Here is a 26,320-nt window from a genome sequence, read left to right as displayed (position 1 = left end):
CTGCAGATCAGAGTCAAAAAGTGTGGTGCTGGAAAAGCACAGCAGGTCAGGCAGCATCCAAGGAGCAGGAGAGTCAACATTTCGGGTGTAAGCCCTTCATCAGGAATGTGGTGGTGGTGGTGGTCCTGAGAGCTAAACAGGAGGGGGTGTAGCTGTGGGGAAGGGAGTTGGGAGGGTGATAGGTAGATGCAGGTGGGGGAGGTGATGGTGATAGGTCGGAGTGGAGGGTGGAGTGAATAGGTGGGAAGGAAGATGGATTGGTGGGACAAGTTCAAGAGGGTGGTGCGGAGTTGGAGGGTTGGATCGGGGATGAGGTGGTTGGGGGGGGGGAAGGAAATTGGTGAAATCTATGTTGATGCCGTGTGTATCAACATCGGTTCTCCAGCTCTTCGGATGCTGTCTGACTAACTGTGCTTTTCCAGCGCCACATATTTCCATTTTGCAGACCTGCTTTATCTTCATTTATGTAGAAAAGTGAAGAAAAATCTGGATTTGTACATCTGTTCATAATCCTAACTAAAAGCTTTAATTGTGAATCAACCTGTCCTCTATCACTTGCTCTCCAAGCTAGGATGTGCAAGCAAACTGGTCAAATTCACGTACCTACTGCATGATGGCATTGTTGGATGTTTTTTGTGTCTGTGATGAGATGACCAAAACATTTGTAGGAACCAGCAGCATCAAGCAACAAGTTGTGGTTTCTAATTATCAAAATCTCTGATTGGCGTGGAAGAATTGGACCAAAGGGTCTGTTTCCGTGCTGTCCATCTCAAAGGAGCCTTAACAAAGAGCTTTACAAACCTGAGCATGACAGATTCTCTCTCATGAAACAAAAACTGTCCATATGGAATCAAGCACTGAAATTTGGTTCAGCATGGTTCACAGAATCCAGTGTCTGCTACAGTTACCACATCCAAACATTTCTGTCGAAGATATCAGAGGTCCATAAGAACTAAAATCAAATTCCTCATTCTGGACCCAACAGAATGAAAGGGATTATCCAGAAATTCAAGACCACTTTAGCAGGCACTCTCTCACACATGAACAAATCAGCAGATTCTCCAAGATTATCTTATACGGGCAAATGGCATCAACATTGTCAGCACAAATGATACAATGACACCTTAACAAAGAGCTTTACAAACCTGAGCATGACAGATTCTCTCTCATGAAACAAAAACTGTCCATATGGAATCAAGCACTGAAATTTGGTTCAGCATGGTTCAAGAAACTATACCAAACATGGTAAATAAGATGTGCCCAAAGACAGCTGTAGAAGATTCCCCCAAGCACCAATGATGACAATATTCACTGCAAAGTCTACAGACCTCCCTACCAACCCTACAGACTCTTCACAACAAAACAGAAATTGTTGAAGAAACTCTCAGGTCTAGTAACATCTGTGGAGAGAAAGTAGAGTTTGCATTTCAGATCCAGTGACCGTTCTTAGATACTGGTTCTGAAGGATGATCACTAGACCAGAAATGTTAACTCTGATTTCTCTCTATAGATGTTGCCAGGCCTGCGGAGTTTCTCCAGCAATATCGGTTTTGCTTCGGATTTCTGTCTTCCATAGTCGCGTTTTTTTTGTCAAGAAACTCTTCAGTCAAAACAAGACCCGCAGAAAACCACAAAATCAATTATACCTTGGATGAACTAGAGGAATCTATCATGACACAGGATTACAGTAGAGAAATAAATGGCCTTTTTATTCCAACCAGTCCCAGCTGATATACAAAAGCATAAAATATAATCAAAAAAGCTTTTAAGCCAATGGCAAGACAAAAAAATGAATTACTAACTCATAACACCAAGTTAAACATTGCATTTTTAAAAAACTTTCTTCCCATACACAAGCATACAAAGAGATGAGTCATAGACATCACAACTGGTGGAAGAACAAAAATACCAGTTAAGCAGAGTTCTGGCAGCAGTCCAGATTAGATTGTCAGAGAGATGGACAGCACGGAAACAGACCCTTTGGTCCAATTCTTCCACGCCAATCAGATATCTTAAACTAATCGAGTCCTATGGCCCATGTCCCTCTAAACCTTCTTATTCACATATCGAGGAACCGCGATTATCTGAATATCATTTACCCAAATGTCAGATTATCTGAAGATGATCTCAAAGTCCCGAGAGAAATATTACATCAAAGAGGTGTTTCCAACACTGATCGCGCCTTTCGTTTACAATAATTAAAAGTGAATGCTGCTTACTGAAACATTACAGAGAACAGTCCTGGACATCGATGGGAGCCCAGGCACCGTCTCCAAATGACTAACAGTTTGCCCGCCCTCCCTCTCTCTCTCGCCCTCCCTACCCACGCTTTCCCTGGACTTCTACACAGGAGTAGAACCCCCCCCTAAACCCCCCCCTTCCCTAGTTAATCTGTCCAACATTGTCCTGCACAGGACAAAGGTGGAACTTGTTAAAAAGTTGCAGTAAAAAGATGTTGCGCTGTGGGGGGGGGGGGGAGGAGAAGGAGGGCGTGGGAGGATGGGGTTGCAAATGGGTGGGATGGGTTTGGAAAGGGTTGGAGTCGGGCGAGGGCTCGCACGCGGTGTGCTGCTGCCTAGTCTCCTGAATGGAGAGAGACAAACCCTGAGACAGAGAGGGGGAACAAGGCAGGCAGAGCAAGGAAAAAGTAAACTTCAGAAACTCAGAGCCCCAGGAGGAGAGGCAATCAATCAATTAACTGAATAATCAATTATCTGCTCATCTTGTTCAACTAATCGAGGTTCCTCTGTACTCAGCCAGATGCCTTTTAAATGTTGTAATTGTACCAGCCTCCACCAGATCCTCTGGCAGCTCATTCCAAACATGTACCACCCTCTGTGAAAATGTTGCCCCCTTCGGTCACTTAAATTTTTCCCCTCTCAACCTAAACCTATGCTCTCTAGTTCTAGACTCCCCCACCACAGAGGAAAGACCTTGTTTATTTACCCTATCTATCCCTCTCATGATCATATAAACCTCTATAAAAGGTCACCCCTCAGCCTCTGACGCTCCAGGGAAAACAGCCCTAGCCTAAATCAACCTCTCCCTATATCTCAAATCTTCCAGCTCTGACAACATCCTTGTAAATCTTTTCTGAACCCTTTCAAGTTTCACAACATCCTTCCGATAGGAAGGCGACCAGAACTGCACGCAATATTCCAACAGTGGCCTAACCAATGTCCTGTACAGCTGCAACATGACCTCCCAACTCCTCAATACTCTGGCCAATAAAGGAAAGCATACCAAATGCCTTCTTCACTATCCTATCTACCTGCAACTCCACTTTCAAGGAGCTATGAACCTGCAATCCAAGGTCACTTTGTTCAGCAGCACTCCCTAGGACTTAACCATTAAATGTATAAGCCCTGCTAATATTTGCTTTCCCAAAATGTAGCACCTCACATTTATCTAAATTAAACTCCATCTACCACCTCTCAGCCCAATTGGCATCTGATCAAGATCTCGTAATGGGAGGTAACCTTCTTCGCTGTCCACTACACTTCCAATTTTGGTGTCATCTGCAAACTTACTAACTATACCTCTTATGCTCACATTCAAATCATTTATATAAATGATGAAAAGTAGTAGACCCAGCAGCGATTCTTGTGGCACTCCAATGGTCACAGGCCTCCAGTCTGAAAAACAACCCTCCACCACCACCCACTGTCTTCTACCTTTGAGCCAGTTCTGTATACAAATGGCTAGTTCTAACCTTGCTAACCAGTCTCCCATGGGGAACCTTATCGAACACCTTACTGAAGTCCACATAGATCACATCTACCGCCCTGCCCTCATCAATCTTCTTTGTTACTTCTTCAAAAAATCAATCAAGTTTGTGAGACTTGATTTCCCACACACAAAGCCATGTTAACTATCCCTAATCAATCCTTGCCTTTCCAAATAAATGTACATCCTGTCCCTCAGGATTCCCTCCAACAACTTGACCACCACTGACATCAGACCCGCTGGTCTGTAGTTCCCTGGCTTGTCCTTGCAATCTTTCTTAAACAGTGGCACCACATTAGCCAACCTCCAGTCTCCCAGCACCTCACCTATGACTGTAGGGGATACAAATACCTCAGCAAGAGGCCCAGCAATCACTTCTCTAGCTTCCCACAGAGTTCTAGGGTTAACCTAATCAGATCCTGGGGATTTATCCGCTTTTATGCGTTTCAAAACATGCAGCACTTCCTCCTCTGTAATAAGGACATTTTGCAAGATGTTACCATCTATTTCCTACATTCTATATCTTCCATGTACTTTTCCACAGTAAATACTGATGCAAAATACTTGTTTAGTATCTCCCCCATTTCCTGCAGCTCCACACAAAAGCCACCTTGCTGATCTTTGAGGGGCCCTATCTCTCCCTCGTTACTCTTCTGTCCTTAATGAATTTGTAAATACCCTTTGAATTCTCCTTAACTCTATTTGCCAAAGCTATCTCATGTCCCCTTTTTGCCCTCCTGATTTCTATCTTTAGTATACTCCTACTGCCTTTATACTCTAAGGATTCACTCAGATTCCAATGATCCAAAAATGTGAACCCTTCTCCCCTGCACCAGTTCCCCAATCATACATACTTCTGCTCTATCCTCCTATTCCTACCCTCATTAGTTCGTAACACCAGGAGTAATCCAGATATTACAACCTTGTTTTTCTTTAGTTCTTTTCAATGGTTTTCAACGGAGGACACAGGGTTGTGAATATATGGATTTAAATTCTTCATTAATTGGTTGAAGATTCAGCCTTTCAGTATCTCTCAAGTTCGTTTTTTTCACCCTTTTTCGTTTAACAAGGGAATTTACAGAGAGCGCAGCAAGGGAGAACAGCTGCCACTAGAATTTAAAAGTGAGCAAGATTTAAAGAGTTCTCCCTTTGCAGGCTAGGCATTTCTCCTACATTGTCCACAGGGTTGTAGCCAATTGCCCATGAGCCAATCATCAAGTGGCTTATGGTCAGCACTTTTCAACATACACAACTGATTCCCATAAAAAAAAACAATATCTGGGTCAAACTCTAATCAAATAAAGCAACATTGCAGAAACAACTCTTAATGAATTCCAGTAACTTGTACTGCAAAATGGCAACATTTTCTTCCACAGTTTCTTTGATTTAAAGCAGTATCTTTAACCAATTTTTAGTACACAAAAAACAATACAAGTGGTCTTGACAAAGCCAATAGCCAAGACTTGGATTTGCACAGATCTGTGTTCTATTGTTATACAGGGAACCTTAAAAATATTTTGAAAAAATCTTTTCAGACTTGTTATATTTCAAACCTTTAACCATTTGAACAGAGAAAGAAGATAGGATTGAGCAATTAATCTTTAAAGGTTGTGTTTTAAAGTATAATACATTCTCATAAGCTTTAAAAAAAAGACAAAAAGACAAGTATTTCAAAGACCAATAATGGACTAGCTTTGATAAAGTGCATCAAGTCTTGATAATGAACTGCTCATTCATTTATCTTGCTAAGGCAATAAATATAGCCCATTCTGTTGGAAGTTGTTGGTTCCTCGTATGGGGACTGGGAGACCTTCCCTTTCTCAATCTAAAAAGCGTAAAACAAAAGAGAAACACACGTTGAAAGACAGCCACACTGTAGGAAAGAAGAGTCAAAAATAATTTTAAATCAAATCCAATCATGTGGGAAAATGTACTATATTATAAAGTGGATCTGATCATAATTATGGCTTATTACATTCATTGCGATAATTTAATGATTTACATCTGGCTTTGTTTCAGTAGTTGTTCACTTGGCCCAGTTCCAAACAGATTACAAACAATCCACGTGGAAAAGGCACGAGTATCTGGTCTCAGCCACACGAGGATATTATTGTTGTCAGGCAAGTAGAAACATGGTAGTTTAGGTCAAATATCATAACCTAAGACATGGAGATTAATTACTGGTGATTAATGCCATTGAAACTAAAGGTTTCTACAGCAATCACATGTTAGTTACCAACTTCTATTTCAAGTGTGGTCACATGCCTGTTTGCATTGGCACATTATGGACTACAACAACCTTGGTCAAAGTAAACTTGCATTAAGTTGTATTGTGTTATTATGTCCTTCAGTTCCAGCAATTTTAATTTCCTTTGTATCCCACTATGTATTGTGAATTGGCATGACTATTGTTTAAGCTAAGATTGTGCATGTTTGATGGCTATAATCATGCTCTACTACTTCTTCAGTGACTTATTGGATTCATTTTATGGTTGCATCTGGACTTTGCACAAATTTCTTTTAGCCTTTTTTAATGATGGATTCTTCTTTCCTTCGGTTCTCATTACTCTCACATATGACAGTGTTACCATTAGCAAAAAATGTGAATGTTGCAGCCACAAAAGCAGTCAGAGACTGGGAATTCTCAGACAAGCAATTCACCTCTGGACTCCTGAAAGCCTGTTCACTGTCAAAAAGGCACAACTCAGGAGTAATGGAGTACTCTTCATTTGCCTAGATAAGCTCAGATCAAAAGCATTCAGGACAGAGCAGTTGGTAGACAGGGCTCGAAAGTGAACGTGTGGAGCAGGGTTTCCAGTTTAAGGGGAAATTAGAAAAGCCGAATTGAAAAAGGAGTTAGGAGAGCAGAATTCAGGAGAGGTTATTAAAATCTCCAGCACAGATACAAATAGGACAGAGTATCTCGAAAGGGTTAGCAATCAAACTACAAGTTCAGTGGTCAAATGAATGACAATGAGAAGAGGGATGGTTAATAAAGGACTGAAGTTGTTATATCTGAATGCACACAGTATAAAAAATAAGGTTAAGTCAGCCTGTGGTGCAGAACAAAATTGGAAGGGACGAATCAGAGATAACGATATTTCAGGTGAAAAAAGGCAATTACAGAGGCATGAGGGAGAAGCTGGTAGAATTGACGGGGAGAGGAGCCTAACAAGAAAGACAGTGGAAGAGCAATGGCAGGAATCTCTGGGAGTAATTCAGGAGACCCAGCAGAGATTCATCCCGAGGAAAAAGAAGCATGGTACAGGGAGGTTTAGGCAATCATGGCTGACAAGAGATGTCAAGGATAGCATAAAATCAAAAGATAAAGCATATAATGTAGCAAAAAGCAGTGGGAAACCAGAGGACTGGGAAGTTGATAAAGACAAATAGAGGGCAACTAAAAAAGGAGTAAGGAGGGAGAAGATTAAATAGGAGGGTAAACTGATCAGTAATATGAGGGAAGACTAAGAGGTTTAGATAAATAAAGGGCAAAAGAGAGGCAAAAGTGGACACTGGGCCACTGGAGAGATAGTAATGGGGAACAAGGAAATGGCTGATGATCTGAATAATTACTTTGCATCAGTCTGCACAGTGGAATACACCAGTAATATTCCAAAATTTCAAGAGTGATGGGTAGAGCTGAGTAAAGTGGCCATCACCAAGGAGAAGCTGTTGGAAAAAACTGAATGGCCTGAAAGTGGATAAAATCACTTGGACCAGATGGACCACATCCCACAATTCTAAGGGAGATAGCTGAAGAGATACTGGAGGGGTTAGCTGCAATTTTCCAGAAATCACTAGAATCAGGGAGGGTCCTAGAGAACTAGAAAATTGCTAACGTAACACCCCTATTTAAAAATGGAGTAAGGGAGAAGACAGAAAATTACAGATCAATTAGCCTAACCTCTGTCATGGGTAGATCCTGGAATCCACTGTGAAGGATGAGATTTCTGAACACTTAGATGTGTATGGTAAAATAGGGCAAAGTCAGCATGGTTTCATCAAGGGGAGGTCATGCCTGAAAAATCTCTAGAATTCTTTGGAGGATGTAATGAGCAGGTTAGCCCAAATAAATGTTACCTACTTGGACTTCAAGGCGGTCTTTGACAAGGTGCTGCACGAGAGGCTACTGAGTCAGAGAAGGGCCCCCAGTGTTAGAGACAGGGTGCTAGCCTGGATAAAAGCTAGTCTCTCTGCCAGAGAACAGAGAATGGGGATTAAAGGGTCCTTCTCAGGTGGGCAGCCAGTGACAAGTAGTGTTCCGCAAGACTCACTGTTGGGACCACAACCTTTCACTTTATACATTAACGATCTAGATGAAGGGACTGAGGGAATTCTGGCTAAGTTTGCAGACAATACAAATATAGGTAGCATTGAGGAGGGGCTGCAGAAGGATGTGCACAGAGTAGGAAAGTGGGCAAAGAAGTGGTAGATGGAGTACAACATGAAAAAATGTGAGGTCATGCAGATTGATAGGAAGAATAAAAGCATGGATTATTTTCTAAATGGGAAGAAAATTCAGAAGTCTCAAGTAGAATCCAAGCGGTTTTACAAATACATTAAGGACAAAAGGGTAACTTGGGAGAGAATTGGGCCTCTTAAAGAAGGGCTGATGATCAGGAAGCCCTTCCTGAAGAAGGGCTCATGCCCGAAACATCGATTCTCCTGCTCCTTGGATGCTGCCTGACCTGCTGCGCTTTTCCAGCAACACATTTTCACCCCTTAAAGATCAGCAAGGCGACCTTTGTGTGGAGCTGCAGGAGACAGGGCGGTACAGTGGCTCAGTGGTTAGAACTGCTGCCTCACAGCACCAGGGACCCAGGTTCAATTCCCGCCTCAGGTGACCTGTCTGCTTGGAGTTTGCACATTCTCTGCATGGGTTTCCTCCGGGTGGTCCAGTTTCCTCCCACAATCCAAAGATGTGCCGGTCAGGTGTGTTAGGTACATTAATCAGGGGTAAATATATGGGTTGGGTAATGGGTCTGGGTGGATTGCTCTTTGGAGGGTCAGTATGGAGTTGTTGGGCCAAAGGGCCTGGTTCCATACTGTAGGGAATCTAAACTTTACAAAAAAAACTAGACAAGTGGTTACTGTGGAGAAGGACATGGAAGATATAAAATGTAGGTGACATCTTGAAAAATGTCCATATTACAGAGGGCGTGCTGGATGTTTTGAAACGCATAAAAGGTGGATAAATCCCACAGACCTGATCAGGTGCACCCTGATCTATGTGGGAAGTTAGGGAAGTGATTGCTGGGCACATTGCTGAGATATATTAGATTAGATTAGATTAGATTAGATTAGATTACAGTGTGGAAACAGGCCCTTCGGCCCAACAGCAGCAGTGCTAACCACTGTGCCACCGTGCCACCCACCGTGCCACCCATCGATAATTATAGGAGAGGTACTGGAAGACTGGAGATAGGCTAATGTGGTACCACGTTAAGAAAGGTGGTAAGGAAAAAGCAAGGAACTATTGATTGGTGAGCTTGACATCAGTGGTGGACAAGTTGTTGGAAGGAATCTTGAAGGACAGGATGTACTTGTATTTGAAAAGGCAAGGACTGATCAGGGATAGTCAACATGGTTTGTGCATGGGAAATCATGTCTCACGAACTTGATTGAGTTTTTTTTTTAAAAAGTAACAAAGAGGATTGATAAGGGCAGAACAGTGGATGTGATCTATATGGATCAGGTGTTTGACAAGGCTCCTCATGGGAGACTGGTTAGCAAGGTTAGATCTCATGGAATAGAGAGGGAACAAGCCATTTGGGGACAGAACTGGCTCAAAGGTAGAAGACGGAGGGTGGTGGTGGAGGAGAGTTGTTTCCCAGACTGGAGGCCTCATGACTAGTGACACAAGGATCGATGCTGGATTTACTACTTCTCGTCATTTATATAAATGATTTTAATGTGAGCATAAGAGGTATAGTTAGTAACTTTGCAAATGACACCAAAATTAGATGTGTAGTGGACAGTGAAGAAGGTTACTTCAGGTTACAACAGGATCTTGAACAGATGGGCCAACGGGTTGAGAAATGGCAGATGGAGTTTAATTTAGATAAATATGAGGTGGTACATTTTGGGAAAACAAATCTTTGCAGGACTTGTACACTTAATGGTAAGGTCTCAGTGAATGTTGCTGAATAAAGAGAGCAGGTTCATAAGATAGTGAAGGCGGCATTTGGTATGCTTTCCTTTATTGGTCAGAGTATTGAGTACAGGAGTTGGGAGGTCACGTTCCGGCTGTACAGGTCATTGGTTAGGCCGCTGTTGGAATATTGCATGCAATTCTGGTCTCCTTCCTATCGGAAAGGTGTTGTGAAACTTGAAAAGGTTCAGAAAAGATTCACAAGAATGTTGCCAGAGTTGAGGATTTGAGCTATGGGGGAGGCTGAATAGGCTGCGGCCATTTTCCTTGAAGCGTCAGAGGGTGAGGGGTGAACTTATAGAGGTTTATAAAATCATGAGAGGCATGGATAGGATAAATAGACAAAGTCTTTTCCCTAGGGTGGAGTGTCCAAAACTAGAGGGCATAGGTTTAGGGTGAAGGGTGAAAGATATCGAAGAGACATAACGGGCAACTTATGGAATGAGCTGCCAGAGGAGATGGTGGAGGCTGGTACAATTGAAACATTTAAAAGGTATCTGGGTGGGTATATGATTAGGAAGGGTTTAGAAGGATATGGGTCAAGTGCTGGCAAAGGGACTAGATTAGTTTGGGATATCTGTTTGACATGGACAAGCTGGACCGAAGAGTCTGTTTCCATGCTGTACATATCTGACTATGACTAAGTGTTAAAGAGACTTGGGAGTTCTAGTCCAGGATTCTCTCAAGATAAACTTGCAGATTGAGTCAGTAATTAGGAAGGGTGATGCGATTATGGCATTTATTTCGAAAGGACTTGAATATAAAAGCAGGGATGAACTGTATAAGGCTCTGCTCAGACTACATTTGGAGTATTGTGCACAGTTTTGAGCCCCATATCTCAGGATGGATGTACTGGCTCTGGAGCAAGTTCAGAGAAAATTCACAAGAATGATCCCAGAAATGGACAGCTTAACATACGAGAAACTCTGGATATCCACTCAGTGTTTAGAAGATTGAGGGTGATCTAATTGAAACACACAGAATACTGAATGGCCTGGACAGAGTGGATGTTGGGAAGTTGTTTCCATTGGTAGGAGAGACTAGGACCTAATGGTACAGTCTTAGAGTAAAGGGAAGATCTTTTAGAATGGATGTTAAGGAGAAACTTCTTCAGCCAGAGTCATGAATCTATGGGACACATTGCCACAGAAAGCTGTAGAAGCCAGGTCATTGAATATATTGAAGACAGAAATATATAGGTTCCTGATTGTGAAGGGATCAAGGGTTACAGGGAGAAAGCGGTAGAATGTGGTTGAGAAACCGGTCAGCCATGATTGAATAGCAATGCAGACTCAATGGGCTGAATTGCTTAATTTCTGCTCCAATGTCTTATGGTTGATTGCAATTACATCCACCAACTTAAACATTAACTTCCTCTATCCAGCGTAGTTACCACTGCGACCTCAGGAACCTGGGTTCAATTCCTGCCTTGGGTCTGTTTGGAGTTTGCACATTATCCTTGTGTCTGCATGGGTTTCCTTCATGTGCTCTGGTTTCCCAACGTTCAAAGATGTCCACATTAGGAGGATTGACCATAATATATATGGTGTTATGCAGATAGGGTGGGATACTCTTTGGCGGGTCAGTGCAGGTGGCCTCTTTCCACGAGATTTTATGATTACTGATGTATAGAGGCATGACTATACATTACCTACAAGATGTAATGACCAAGACTTCTTTGACAGTGTTTCAACAGTGATCAAGGGAACTATGACAGCAACTGCACTGCATAATTCCCAAGCTATACATCGTACTAACTTGTAATTATATCAGCATGATTTATTTTTAAGAAACACAGTTGCTGAATCAAAATCCTGGAATTTCTTCCCTAACAGCACTGAGGATAACCTGCAGAGGCGGACTGTAGAGGTTCACTGTCACCTTCTCAAGGGCAATTATGAATGGGCAACAATGATTGCCTTGGCAGCAATGTCCATCACCCAGAGAATCAAAAAAAAATCATAGAAAACAGCAATACACACTAATCTCTGCTGGATAAAATGATCTAATGCCTGATTGTTTTTATATTCATTCATGGGTTGTGGGTATGACTGGCTGAAACAGTATTTAGTGTCAATCCCTAATTGCTCAATGGGCAGTCAAAAGTTAACCACACTGTTGTGGGTCTGGAGTCACTTGTAGACTAAACTAGGCAAGGTTGGCAGATTTTCTTCCATGAAAAGGACATTAGTGAACAGATGGGTTTTTACAGCATTCGACAGTGATTACATTGTGACCATTATGCCAGCTGTATTTTTCAGATTTCTTTCTGAATTCAGATTGAAATATTTGCCATTGTGGAATTTGAAACCATGTCCTCCTAGAGCACTGACTTGCAGATTGCTTATCCAACTTTATTACCACTATACCATTACCATCCCATAAATATCACAGATAAAATTAGTACTTTAAAGTTTTATTAAGTCACACAAATTAGATAGAAATTAGGGAATTATGAAGTTGAAGATGACAATGCATTCAGCAAGCAAAAGTAAAAAGCTAAATACTGCAAAACCTTAATCAGAAATTTAAAAATCACAAAACCAGGTTATAGTCCAACAGGTTTAATTGGAAGCACGAGCATTTTTTAAGCGCTAGATGAAGGAGCAGAGCTCCAAAAGCTAGTGCTTCCAAATAAACCTGTTGGACTATAACCTGGTGTTGTGGGATTTGTAACCTTGTATAGCCCAGTCCAACACCGGCATCTCCAAATCTTAATCAGAAATATAAGCAGAAAGTGCTGAAGAAACTCAGCAGGTCTGGTAGTATCTAAAAGCCAGAAATGGAATTAATGTTTTGATGTCAGCATGAGGTTGCAAAGAACTCACCACTGTAGTAAGCAAGACAAGCTTACTGTCTCCAGCACTTTTAGGTTTTATGAAATAAATGTAATCTGATAGACTATGAATTGTGCAAATTATAAATAATGTATGGGCTCTTGCATTTGTTCAAGAAATAACTACTTTAAAAATCTAACATCATAAGAAGATTGTAGAAAATAGCATAATCTATTGCTGCTAGACCTCAGTAAAGCATGCTAAAGTTCTACACAAACTGCAGAAATTTGACCTAAAGTCATTGGTACCTGCATTGGATACATTTTAAATAACTTATGCCAAGGGAAGAGGAGAGCTGAATAGGGTCGGTTAGCATTTGGTGTTGGAATTCCTATCATTTCTAATGGAGATTCAACAATTTGGTTTCTGAAAACCAATACAGATCAAATCTAACGTGGAAGTTCTAGAAATATGTCAGAAACAATGGCTAATAAAATTTAATGCAGCCAAGCGTAAAGGATTGATCATAAAAAACATTTGAGTACAATAAGCAATCCGGAAGATGTCAAAATAACAAGCTGAAAACCGATGTAGGAATTGTAGCAATAACCAAAGAAAGCAGAACGCTCAACTATGTAGTCAAGTTGTCATAATATAAATAAAAGCATGGAGTAATAGTCAAACTGCCCATTGTGCAGTCTACTTACGAAACGGGGAGATATTTAATTCCTGAACACAGTTCAAAGAAAAGTCGACGATAATTTACATTTATATACCATTTCAAATATGTTTGCATATACCAAGGCTCATTGGAGAGATGAAGAACAAACGTTAGGAAGGGGTGAATAGACACTTGATTGAATATTGAAATTTTGTGGAGAATCAAAATGAAAGATTATTAAATGGAAAGAATGTGGGGCCTAAATAGTGGAAGAAAATGTTTGAGGGGAGGAACAAGAGGTCACTGAATAAATACCCATCAGGTGGCATTTGGAACACTTCATTGACCTTGATGAACCCATGTGTAGAACTGTCACAAGCTGCACAAGCTTGAACTCTGGATTTTAATGCTTAAATGGCAGAAGTCACAGTGGGGTGTATATCCATAAGGCAGAGAATTACAAGAAAGCAATTTCAGAGAAGTTGTCATTCTGCAGGCTGAGGCCAAGCAAGCAAAGAATGTAGTCCATTAGATTGACCAAGAGAAACAGACAGGTACGTGTATGGTCCCACTACTAATCACTTCCTTCTGAATGTTGGTGAGGTCCTTGGAGGAGAGCAGCAAAGACCGAGGCAGTGGCATCATGGGTGACCCATCCATACAAAAGGGAAGAAAGTGTAGTTTAAGGGAGAGGTTCTTTAGCTTGCAAGACAGCAGACATTTCTATGGCCATTAGCGTGCCTTCAGGATGGTATACTATGCATGGTTCTAGGGTCAAGTATGTGACAGAGCAGCTGCAGGGCATTCTTCTGAGGGAGGGGGAAGGTCAAAGTCATGATTCACATTGTTACTAACAACATAAATACGATGGGGAAATAGGGTCTTGCAATCAGAATTAGGGAGCTAGGTGGAAAAGTAACAAGGACAACTTCAAAAGATAGTAATCTCTGGAAAAACCCCAGAGTAACATACGAGTACAGAATAGGAAGGCAGGACAGATCAATGAGTGATTGGAATTATGATTCAGGAGAGAAGGCTTTAGAATCATGGTACTTTAGGACTGGCTCCAGTGGAGATTACACCTGTACATCAGACAGGTTGCACACAAAGACAGCCAGGTTGGGGTTAGCTCCTTGTGGGTGCTAGTGTGGTGGAGGGGGGCGGTAGCCGTTAACCTGGACAGTGGTCTGGGAATCAGGCAACAATATTAACAGTAACTCCAGGGTGCCCAAAATGCTGGGAGGAGCAGATAGCATTAGAATAGAGAACAGCATGGTAGTAATGCTGTGAGTCAACCTACAGCATGTGGACTCCAGCAGTTGACAATCGCCTTCTCAAGGCTAACTACGGACGAGCAATAAATACTGGCCAGCCAGCAACATCCATGTCCCATGAGTTAAAAAAAAGGCACAGTAAGGGAGAAATTAATGAAGTCCAAAATCAGGGTTACACTGCATGTATATGAAATTATGACATTCCTAGGACAAGAGAGACTTGGACCAAGAAAGGGCAGAACTCAGTGTTAAATATTCCAGTTCACAAAAAGAAGGAAGAATGTGGGAGTGGCAATATTGCTGAGAGAACATTGCAGCGCTAGAGGAGGAGGCCATTCCAGAAAATTTAAGGACAACATCAATTTGCCTACATCATTCAACATAGTTTCCATTAGATGATGGTCTACGGACTATGTGGAGGAATAAACCTGCAATGAAGTTAGAGAGGTGCAAACATCATACACCAATTTTACTGGGACTTTAATTCCCCAAATATAGTGGTAGTGTTAAGGGCAGACAGGGGCAAGTGTTCTCATATTGTGTTCAAGAAATTTATCACAGGAGTATGTGTCTGGTCCAATAAGAAAGGATATATTAATAGACCTGGTTCTTAGGAATGACATGGACCAAGTAGATTTGGTGGGCAGCACGGTGGCACAGTGGTTAGCACTGCTGCCTCACAGCGCCAGAGACCCGGGTTCAATTCCCGCCTCTGGCCACTCTCTGTGTGGAGTTTGCACATTCTCCCAGTGTCTGCGTGGGTTTCCTCCGGGTGCTCTGGTTTCCTCCCACAATCCAAAAATGTGCAGGTTAGGTGAATTGGCCATGCTAAATTGCCCGTAGTGTTAGGTGAAGAGGTAAATGTAGGGGAATGGGTCTGGGTGGGTTACGCTTCGGCGGGTCGGTGTGGACTTGTTGGGCCGAAGGGCCTGTTTCCACACTAAGTAATCTAATCGAATCTAAAAAATCTAATCTAATTATATGTCAATAGGGGTTAGCTAATATAAAGTGAAACCCTAAAGTCTTCTACAGCCTCATAAATAGTAAAAAAGGTGGTAAAAGGAGTACAGTTGATTGAAGACCAAAAAAGAGCATATACCCAGATACAAGAGGCTAGGCAGAGGTTGCACCTTCTTTACCTGCCAATCAGATCCTGCCTAATGCATGGTAACAGACCAGAAACTCAGAAGTTTAAAACTGATAAGGAGGTAGCATTGAATAAGCTGTCAATATTTAAAGCTGAATAAGGCACCGGGACTGGATGAGTTACATCTACAGATATTAAAGAAGTGGGAGTGCAAATTGCAAAGGCACTGCAATCATTTTCCAGTCTTCCTTACAGTTAGCAGTAATGTCAAAGGACCGAAGAATTATAAACATGACTGTTTTAAAATTCAAAGATAAGCCCAGCAATTACAGATTAGTTAACTTCAGTGGTGGGGAAACTGTTGGAAACAATTAATCAGAATATACTTAACAGTCACCTGGATAGATGTGGGTTAATTCAGAAGAGCAAGCATGGATTGTTCACCAAAAATCATGACTCATTAAGAGTATTTTTTCAAAAGAATGGAGAGGGTTAATAAGACAATATTTTGCCCATAGACCGAGAGAAGCATTTAATGCCACATACAATGGCACCCAATAGACCAGCCAGAAAACATAGAACATAGAAGAATACAGCGCAGTACAGGCCCTTGGGCCCTCGATGTTGCGCCGATCCAAGCCCACCTAAGAGAGAAGCATTTAATGCCACATACAATGGCACCCAATAGACCAGCCAGAAAAGTTATAGCTCATACAATAAAATGGTCAATAGCAACAATGATACGAAATGGACGGAGGGAAAGGAAACAGTTTCCTAGGGGTTAGTATAACAGAAAACGTGGGTGACACTAAACTGTAAGGTCAGTATAGAACTCCAAAAGGACAGAGACAAGCAATTGAAGTGGCAGATAGGAGACAGATGAAGTTCAACAAAGAGAAGTGAAACGTGAACAAACAACATGGAAAGACAGAACATCATCCTTTACTTTATACTAATAGGTGTGCAGGAGCAGAGAGACCTCTGTTTGTAAGCGTACAAGTCATTAATGGTGGAAAGACAGGTAGAGAGCTCTTAATACATCATCCACAATTCCAGACTTCATTAATAGGGATACAAAGTACAAAGGCAAGGAGGATATGCTGAACTAAATTGAGACACTAGTGAGACTTCACCTGGTGTACTGCGTACAGCGGAGAGGGCAGATACTCAGGTGTTCGAATTCAATAGATTCCTGATGAAGGGCTTTTGCCTGAAACGTCGATTTTGCCTGTCCTCGGATGCTGCCTGAATTGCTGTGCTCTTCCAGCACCACTAATCCAGAATCTGGTTTCCAGCATCTGCAGTCATTGTTTTTACCTACCTGAAAGAAACTAAGTCAACCCAAGACAGAGGCTGGAGGGGAATGATTTAAAGATAAGGTTAATATGGGAGATAAAACCAAGATTGATTGGTACTCTCCAAGGTGGTTGTCAAGTTGTGACTTGTTTTAGAATCTCAGGTACCAGAACAGAAGACAGGCAAAATCTCAGTTCTTAAGCCTTCAAAAAGACAACCAAGCCAAAAATGATAGGTATATAAAACAGTGCAGAAAAAGATAGATGCATAAAATCATTGTGAACTAATAATTCAGAAAGCTGACATGCTCAAGCTGGTCAAAAAGGTAAGTTACAAGTGACATCAGGAGATTTTCCAGATCAAATGATCACACATGAAATGATCTTTCAGCAAGATTTATGGAGACAAAACCCTGGAAGTAACTGTACAATTTGGTTTGAATAATGTATGGGATAAATCAAATAAAAGATGAACTTGATGAGGAAGGGTAAGACCATTTATGAAAATGGAAGTTAGTCATCTTTTCAAAAAAGTGAAAATAATTGCTTTAAAACACATTATGATGTCAAACAAAGAAATAGAAACTGAAATATCCTCGAACCAATTTACGCATTTAAGAATTTCCAATTAATAATTACTAATGGCTCAAATTAATCTAGACCAGAAATCGCAGTCAATCTTCAGTCTGTAACAAGTTAACTGATCTGAACTCGAAATAGGGAGGCAATGACCCAGTAGTAGGTGATGGAAGAGCCCAGTATCTCAGTGCAAAAGGCTGAAGCATTTGCAACAATCTTCATTCCAGAAGTGCTGAGTGAATGACTTATCTTTGCCTCCTCCAGATGCTCCCAGCATCTCAGATTCCGGTCTTCAGCTAATTCAGTTCATTCTGCATGATATCAAGCATGGAGACACTGGACACTGCAAAGGAAATGGGCCCTGACAACATTCTGATCAGAACTAACACAAAGACAGCAGTACTGAACAATCTGTTGCCCCCCTGGTTTAGATATGCAGGGGAAGAAATAATTATTTTTGCAGTCTTACTTTGTGCAATCCAGTTACTGAAATCATTTTTAGATATTACATCTACCCCTACTCCACTTCAGCACTGGAAAATTAGTGAAGATAATAAAGCCAGGAAATGATAGCGCATGACGACTATGTGACATTGCAACAAATCAGGGACTCGGGCATCAAATGATGAATAGCCATATTGATAGATGACAGCTGAAGGTCAATTGGCCAAGATCCGTATTGTTAGTAAAGAAGAGTCAATTGAAACACTTTCAAAAGGGCAAGTGGCAGTGGTACTCTCCTGATGTCAGGAAAAAGGCCAGGTAAGTAGTCCAGTGAATGAACATGGGAGCCAGAGGGACATCTGGGAAATGGAAATAAAAGATAAAACAAATACCTGATATAGGGAAAGGCAAAACAAAATGAAATAAACAACAGCAAACGTACCATTTAGAAGATTGGAAGGTACGTACAAGGTTATAACTTCTCAACATCAACATCAGACATAACCATATAAAAACATGAAGATACAAAGTTTTCAATTTTTTTCTAGTTGATCATATTTGAACTTCTGATAAAAGCAGGGTGGGACAAAAGATGACACTTGAATTGGCGTATGAAGATGGAATTAAGCATTCATTTTACAGAAGCACATTTAACCCTACATTTATGTCAATTATAAAATCTGCAGTCCATATAAATGGAAATTACCCAAATAAACCTAGCGTCTCTACTGATGAAATGTAATTACAGTAAGCCAAGTTTGTGGTGGTCATTTTCATCATACGTGTAAATGGGAGTTTAAGACAAAAACAGTTAAGATTTTCCAAAAGACATGATTTATTTAAACATGTATTTCCTGTTGAATTTTTTCAAATACACACAAAACAATAGTACCTCAAGAAATCGTTCTTCCCACCCAGATGAAGGAATCCAAAGGTTAGAAGAGTTTGTGAAGGTCTATAAGAAAATAAAAAAAAAGTAGGTAGTATAATAGCAAATGTCAAAAAAATGTAACCCCTGAAATTTCCAAAATTGCCCTTTTATGTAAAAGGAGTACTCATGTTTCTACATAGGCCAACAAGAAAATAAGACAATTGGAGCCATTGTAGATAAGCCTCAAGTCTATACTACATTGATGGCTAATCTTCTGCCACCACTCCACTTCAGCACGCTTGCAGTTGTGTTGATCTTTTAAGATGTATCATTTGGGACATGAGAGATGATAGTAAATCACTTGGAGGTGACATTGCATACTCTAAACAAACATCATTGTAGCCACCTTATTTTGGTAAAGATCTATGGAGCTGGTAAATGAAGTGATAAACTGTTAAAAAAGAAATGATCTTAAAGTGACCGGCATAACAAAAGAATGAATCAGGAGATCCTGAGAAGTGATACTAGTAAGGCTATCCATTAAGAGAACAAAGTCAAAAATCACAGTATCAGGTTATGGTCCAACAGGTTAATTTGAAAGTACCGAGTCCCCCTCTCCCCCTCACCCCGTACCCACGGAGGATACATTCCAAGACTTACCATGGAAGCCCAAAACTGTGGATAGGAGCAAACCCATTCATTTAAATGGGAAACGTACCTTCCCAGCAGCCTCCTGGTTACTGGTTCTGGAAATGTTCCCTATATTATGTTCAGGCCGCGGTAAACCGCAGGTAAATGAAACCCCGGAAAATGATTCTGCAGATTGGGGGGGGGGTCACCCTGTACTACTATCTTTCACAGCGCTGCTCCTTCATCAGGTAGCTGTGGAGCAGGATCATGAGACAGAATTTATAGCAAAAGATCTGTGTCATGCAACTGAAATGATACACTGACTAAACCTAGATTGCTGTCCAAACAAACCTGTTGGACTCTTACCTGATGTTGAGAGGTTTTTAAACTTTGTCCACCCCAGTCCAACACCAGCATCTCCACATCATTAAGAGAACAATTAGGAAGACAGGATCCAACCAATTCAAGATTGACCATTCATTGATCATGCTATGCATGGTCAAACGTAAAGCATCAAAAGGGGGAGAAAGTCCAATTAGAATGCAGGATGTCTCTGATCATGCACAGAAATAGGGCTTGGTAAGGGTAACGTCCTGGGATTTTGTGGCTTGATGCACAACAAGGAAGTCCAATGACAGGAGGAGAATTTCAGTCAACAGAAAACAATAAAGACTTCTGTGCTCTATCATCTAATATCATGAACTGGAATCTCTAGTTAGAAGGGCTAAAACCATTGCTTTTAAGAATTACTTATTTCTGAAACTGTATAAACATTTGTACCTGGGCAAACTCAGACTGGTTCTCTCAAATTCAATCTATACCTACAATCAACTTATGTCAAAGACAAGGTTTCAGTGGAGTAGGGGAGCCAAAATTAATGGCTCTTAAATGTACATGATATTGGGAACAAAATAAATGCACTAACAGCATAAATCGAAGCATTATCTCCTGATTTATTCTCTACCTTATGGATCACTACTGTTAGGTGGCGTAAAGGTTACTTCCATCAGGGTCGTCTGCCCCGTTCTTACCTCCATCCACGTGCATTCTCCATCATTTGATCTTAGATCATTTCTTGCTATTTCACTTAATTCATCATGAAATTTTAAAAACTACCTAACCACCTTTCCTTTTATAGAAGAAAGTGAGGACTGCAGATGCTGGAGATCAGAGTTGAGTGTGGGATGCTGGAAAAGCACAGCAGGTCAAGCATCATCCGAGAAGCAAGAGAATCGATGTTTCGGGCAACAGACTTCATCCTGAAGGGCTCTTGCCTGAAGCGGCAATTCTCCTGCTCCACGGATGCTGCCTGAACTGCTGTGCTTTTCTAACACTCCACATTTCTGTTTCTACCTATCCTTTTCAAATATCGCACACTGGTGATTATTTATTTCCCAGCACTAATTCCCTTGTAGCCATGTCTCCAATAACATGGAAGGTTGGCCTTATATCAAAGGGAATGGAGTATAAATATAGGGAGGTCTCACTAAAACTATATAAGGCGCAAGTCAGACCACATCTAGAATACTGAAAACAGTTTTGACCCCCTTATCTAAAGAGGTGGCATACTGACATTAGAGACAGTCTAGGTAAAGTTCACCAGGTTGATTCCGGATATGGTGGGATTTTCTTATGAGGAGAGTTGAATAAGTTGGGCTTGTACTCATTGGAGTTCAGATGAATGACAGGACATCTTAATGAAACATACAATTCTTCGAGGCAGGTAGATACAGACAGGTAGTGTCCTTTGTGAGTGTGTCTCAGTAGACAACAATCTCAAAGTAAGGGACTGCCAAATTAAGACAGAGATGAAGAGGGATTCCTTCTCTGAGGGTAGTAAATCCATGGAATTCTTTAACAGAGAACTGCAAAGGCTGGATCGTTCAAGGCTGCAACAGAGTTTTAACCAGTGAGGACATCGGGGTTATGAGGAAAAGTCATAAAGTGGAGAACAGCCATAGTTTTTCTGAAGGGCGAGCAGACTCCATGAGCCAAACTGCCAACTTCCGTTCCTACTTTTTCATTAAAATATTCACTCAGGATGTGGGCATCAATGGTCAGGCCAATGTTTATTCAGATCACTATTTGTCTTGATAGCTCTTGAAAGTGGTGAGCTGCCTTCGCAAACCACTGCCATTGCTATAGGTAAGCTCTCAATTCCATTAGTGACTAAGTTTTGACCAAGGAACGGTGACATATTTCAAGTCAAAATGGTGAGTGGAACTTGCAGCTAGTGGTGTTCCCACGTATCTGCTGTCCCTTATTCTTCTAGGTGGTAGTGGTCGTGGGTTTGCAAGGTGCCAAGATGCTCTTGCTATATTTCTACATTGCTGCTACTGAGAGTCAGTGGTACGGGAAGTGGACGTTTTTAGATGTGGTGCCAATCAAGCAAGCAGGTTTGTCCTCAATGGTGTTATCATTCTTGCATGTTGTGAAAGCTGCACTGATCTGCACTGCATCAGAATTCTGACTTGTGCCTTTTAGATATTAAACAAGCCATGGGGAGTCAGGTGGTGAGTTACTTGCTGCAAGATTCCAAGCTTCTGACCTGCTCCTGTAGTCACAGCAATTATATGGCTCATTATATATCTAGTAACCCCAGGATGTATAAAGTGGGGGATTCAGAGACTTTTATATCACTGAACTTCAAGAGGCAACAGTTTAGATTCGCTCTTGTTGGAGATCATCATTGCCTGACATTTGTGTGGTATGAATGTTACATGCCACTTGCCAGCCCAAACGTTGTCCAGGTCCTGCTGCTTTTGCACATGGACTCCTTCAGTTTCTGAGAAGTCACAAATTGTGCTGAACATTGTTTAGTCATCAGTTAACATTCCCGCTTCTAACCCTATAACGGAGTGAGAGTTGGGGATGAAGCAGCTAAAAATAGCTGGACCAAGGATATTAGATGGTCTTACAACTGGAGTTAAATTGAACCCAAAATTCTTACAGAATTACCTCAGAAGTATATCCATCCTTACATGTAGACCAATACAGGTGTCAGATCAAAGCCTTACACAACTGTCATAGTGAGGCTGAAATTATTAAAGTTGACAGTAACTTTGTGACCAACTCTCTTTCTCTCTTCCGATAATTTCACTTGTAAATCAAGAGATTGTGTAAGCCTACATCTCTCACCGCAACCGGCTGTTTTTCAGATACCCAAGAATTGCAACTGGACTCACTAATGGAAGAGTGAGGAAAAAAAAACAAACAGTGAGGAACACATTCGATTGCTATACTTCAGAGGATAATTTAGAGGTAGAATCTGCTTTTTGAGAGACATCAGGCATGAATTGCTGCATCTAGGACAAGGAACACATCATGACAGTGGAGTATTGGGGTCACAAGCAAATTAAGTTGATAAGGACTTTGATGAGGCAGGCATCAAAAAACAGGTGATGTGTATACGGTTTTTAAGTTGTGAAGAATGCTAATGAAGACAAACTAAAAGTCTTTGCAATTTGAAGTAAAAATCAATTTTGTTGCGGTTTCCATTATTTCAAACAAATTAACCACTCATTAAAACAGATCTCACTCATTCCTAAGGTGCCTAAGAAACTTAAATGGTAAAACTTAACCACCGATCCTCTATACGCTTCCAATATATCGAATCAGTTTTGTGGTACAGACTCAATGCAGTAAAAATATATTTTACCTAGAAATTTGGGAAAAGTTAGTCATGAGCAGGATTACTTTTTTTTTAAAAAAAGGGATACATTGTAGTAAATTTATAAAACAAACATGGTGTCAATAATTCCCAAAGAGAATATGCTTTTGCAAGTAACCTAAGGAAGTAACAAATTGGGTCAAAGCCCATCTGACAAACATAGTCAACAATCTCCACAGGAGAAAATAATGAGTATTTTCCCACTGACATTACTCAGGAGTAGGAATTAGAAATACTGCCAACAGCTCAAATAGTTTGGAGTCTATAGTCCAGCAACATCTGATATAATAAAGAGGTATGTGAAGGCTGGTAGCATTGCTGTTTGAGAAACACTTCCATCTGGCATTTGAGGGTCACTACCCCTCCCATCCTGCCCCCTGTAAAAACGCCATCCCATTCTCCCAATTCCTTCGTCTCCGCCGCTCACTATGTCAAAACAACTAACACAGTTAGAACCAGAATTCATATCTTCAGAGTCAAATGAAGCCCCATGAAATTATTGTTCCAGTTGTAATCATTCATTCTGATTGGGTGGCTTCCTTGCACCTTAATAGGCCTACTGCAATCAGATCAAAGACTTTGAGATAAACACAGAATGCTGGAGAAACTCAGCAGATTTGGCAGCTTCATTGGAGAAATAATCAGAGCTTGTGCTTTGAGTCTGGTACGATTCTTCTCTGGAAGAGTTTCAGTCGGAAGCAAAGGAGCGACCTTATGGAGGTTTATAGAATCATGAGGAGCATGGATAGGGGGGAACAAACAAGAACTTTTTCCCATGGTAGGAGAGTGCAAAACTAGAGGGCATAGGTTTAAGGTGAGAGGGAAAAGATTTTAAAGGGGACCTGAAAGTCAACTTTTTCCACAGAGGATGCTGCATGTATGGAATGAGTTGACAAGAGGCAAGTACAATTACAACATTTAAAAGGCTTTTGGATGGTTACATGGATTAGAAGAGTTGAGAGGGATATGGGCCAAATGCTAGCAAATGGGACTAGATTAGTTCAGGATATCTGGTCTGTATGGACGATTGGACCAAAGGTTGATTCCATTGATTCCATGTTGTATGACTCTTAAGAATCATTCCAATTTCAAAATGTTAACGGTTTCCCTCTCCACAGATGCTACCAGACCTGTTGAGTTTCTCAAGCATTTTGTGTTTGTTTCAGATTTTTGATTTCCCATATTCACGATACTTTGCTGTTATTTGAAAAGACTAAGTCCTTGTATTCTCTGGTCGCCAAGCAGTTACTGGAAGGTTCATTTTCTGTTTCTTATCCATCTTCAGGAGAAATGAAAAAAAGACAAAGATGCACTTGTCAACAGAAGCTGTCACAGAAGCCTTGTGCAGGATTGGTAGGTCTCAGTAATTCCAAGTCAAAAAACTGTATTGGTTTTCCAGAGCAATAACCAGGAGTTGCATGATATAATGAAAGTCTGCTACATCATAATTCCCAAGATTTGTTTAAGGCGATGCTTCAACGGTACAACAATGCTACATCAGCTGCATTCAAATTAATGGAAATGTCACCATCCTAGAATTCACTGACCAATAGTGCTGGACGTAAGTTTGCTCCCTGAGCTGGAACAATTGTGCTTTACAAGCACTTAACAATTTCTCCTTTGAATCCTCCCACTTCCTCCAGACCAAAGGGGTAGCCATGGGCACACGTATGGGCCCCAGCTATGCCTCTCTTTGTTGGCTACGTAGAGTTGTTGATCTTCCATAATTACACCAGCACCACTCCCCACCTCTTCCTCCGCTACATTGATGATTGCATTGGCGCCACCTCGTGCTCTCGCGAGGAGGTTGAGCAATTCATCAATTTCACCAACACATTCCACCCTGGCCTTAAATTTACCTGAACCATCTCTGACACCTCCCTCCCCATCTCCATTAATGATGACCGACTTGACAGACATTTTTTACAAACCCACCGACTCCCACAGCTACCTGGATTACACCTCTTCCCACACTACTTCTTGCAAAAATGCCATTCCGTATTCCCAATTCCTCCGCCGGATCTGCTCCCAGGAGGACCAGTTCCACCACAGAACACACCAGATGGCCTCCTTCTTTAGAGACCGTAATTTCCCTTCCCACGTGGTTAAAGATGCCCTCCAACGCATCAGTAGGCACTGTGTCTACACTGATACCACCATTACATATGGGAACACCTCTCACCATGCAAGTTGCAGGTACTCAGTTGGCTGGGCCAACATTGTCTATCTCATACGCTGCAGGCAAGGATGCCCTGAGGCATGGTACATTGGTGAGACAGAGCAGAGGTTACCGCAACGGATGAATGGACACCGCACAACAATCGACAGACAGGTGTGTTCCCTCCCAGTCTGGGAAATTTAACTTCGGATCTTCGGGTGATCATCCTCCAAGGCGAACTTCGGGACTGGCAACACCACAAACTGGCCAAGCAGAGGCTGATAGACAAAATCAGTATCCATGGGGATGGCCTCAACCTGGAAGTTGGGTTCATGTCACACTACAGGTGACCCCACTGCACTACACACTCCTACAGACCCTCTATCATACAAGAGCTCTCTCCCATACACTCACACAAACACTCCCACACTCTCATGCAAACATTCACCCATGCACAGGCATTAATACCACCCCACCCCCACACACACACACCCACATGCACACACTCACATATATAAGTTTGTGGGGTGAATTTACTTGCAGAATTACATGTTACTTTGCTCAAAAACTGGATGAATCTATGTAAGATTCCGTAAATCCCTTTTTTAGATAAGAATCAGTCTAAACATTGGGGCACAGATAGCCTCACACCTTCACTACATTATTTCAGGCTCACTGCCTTTATTCCTGAAGGGCTTTTGCCCAAAACATCGATTTCAAAGCTCCTTGGATGCTGCCTGAACTGCTGTGCTCTTCCAGCACCACTAATCCAGAATCTGGTTTCCAGCATCTGCAGTCATTGTTTTTACTTAGCCTAATGACCCCAATCCTCAACCTCTTAGATTGCACCAGTAAGTGGATATAATACAGGCAGTTAGATAGAATTCTCAGCACACAGCAGTCTTGTTTTGAATTTGGAAGAAACATGTGCAGATCACATGAACATATACAAATAAGATAATATCTCCAATTGAACTTGGTATTTACTGCAGTT

At 41.3% G+C, this 26,320-nt stretch overlaps 1 protein-coding gene across 4 annotated transcripts in view; it reads right to left on the bottom strand.

Moving 5' to 3' along the window:
• The window catches only part of pde7a (phosphodiesterase 7A), a 138,865-nt gene that overhangs the window by 91,159 nt on the left and 21,386 nt on the right, over positions 1-26,320 (bottom strand). For 2 of the 4 annotated variants that reach the window (XM_043689280.1, XM_043689283.1), the window contains exon 2: positions 18,890-18,952. The exons of the other annotated variants lie outside the window; for them this stretch is intronic. In XM_043689280.1, the coding sequence (XP_043545215.1) occupies positions 18,890-18,952 (63 nt within the window). The remainder of the gene's footprint in view (positions 1-18,889; positions 18,953-26,320) is intronic. 4 annotated transcript variants of the gene reach the window in all.

This window comes from Chiloscyllium plagiosum, chromosome 4, assembly GCF_004010195.1.
Source record: "Chiloscyllium plagiosum isolate BGI_BamShark_2017 chromosome 4, ASM401019v2, whole genome shotgun sequence".
Classification (NCBI taxonomy): Eukaryota; Metazoa; Chordata; class Chondrichthyes; order Orectolobiformes; family Hemiscylliidae; genus Chiloscyllium; species Chiloscyllium plagiosum.
This window is presented reverse-complemented; position numbering and strand designations above follow the sequence as displayed.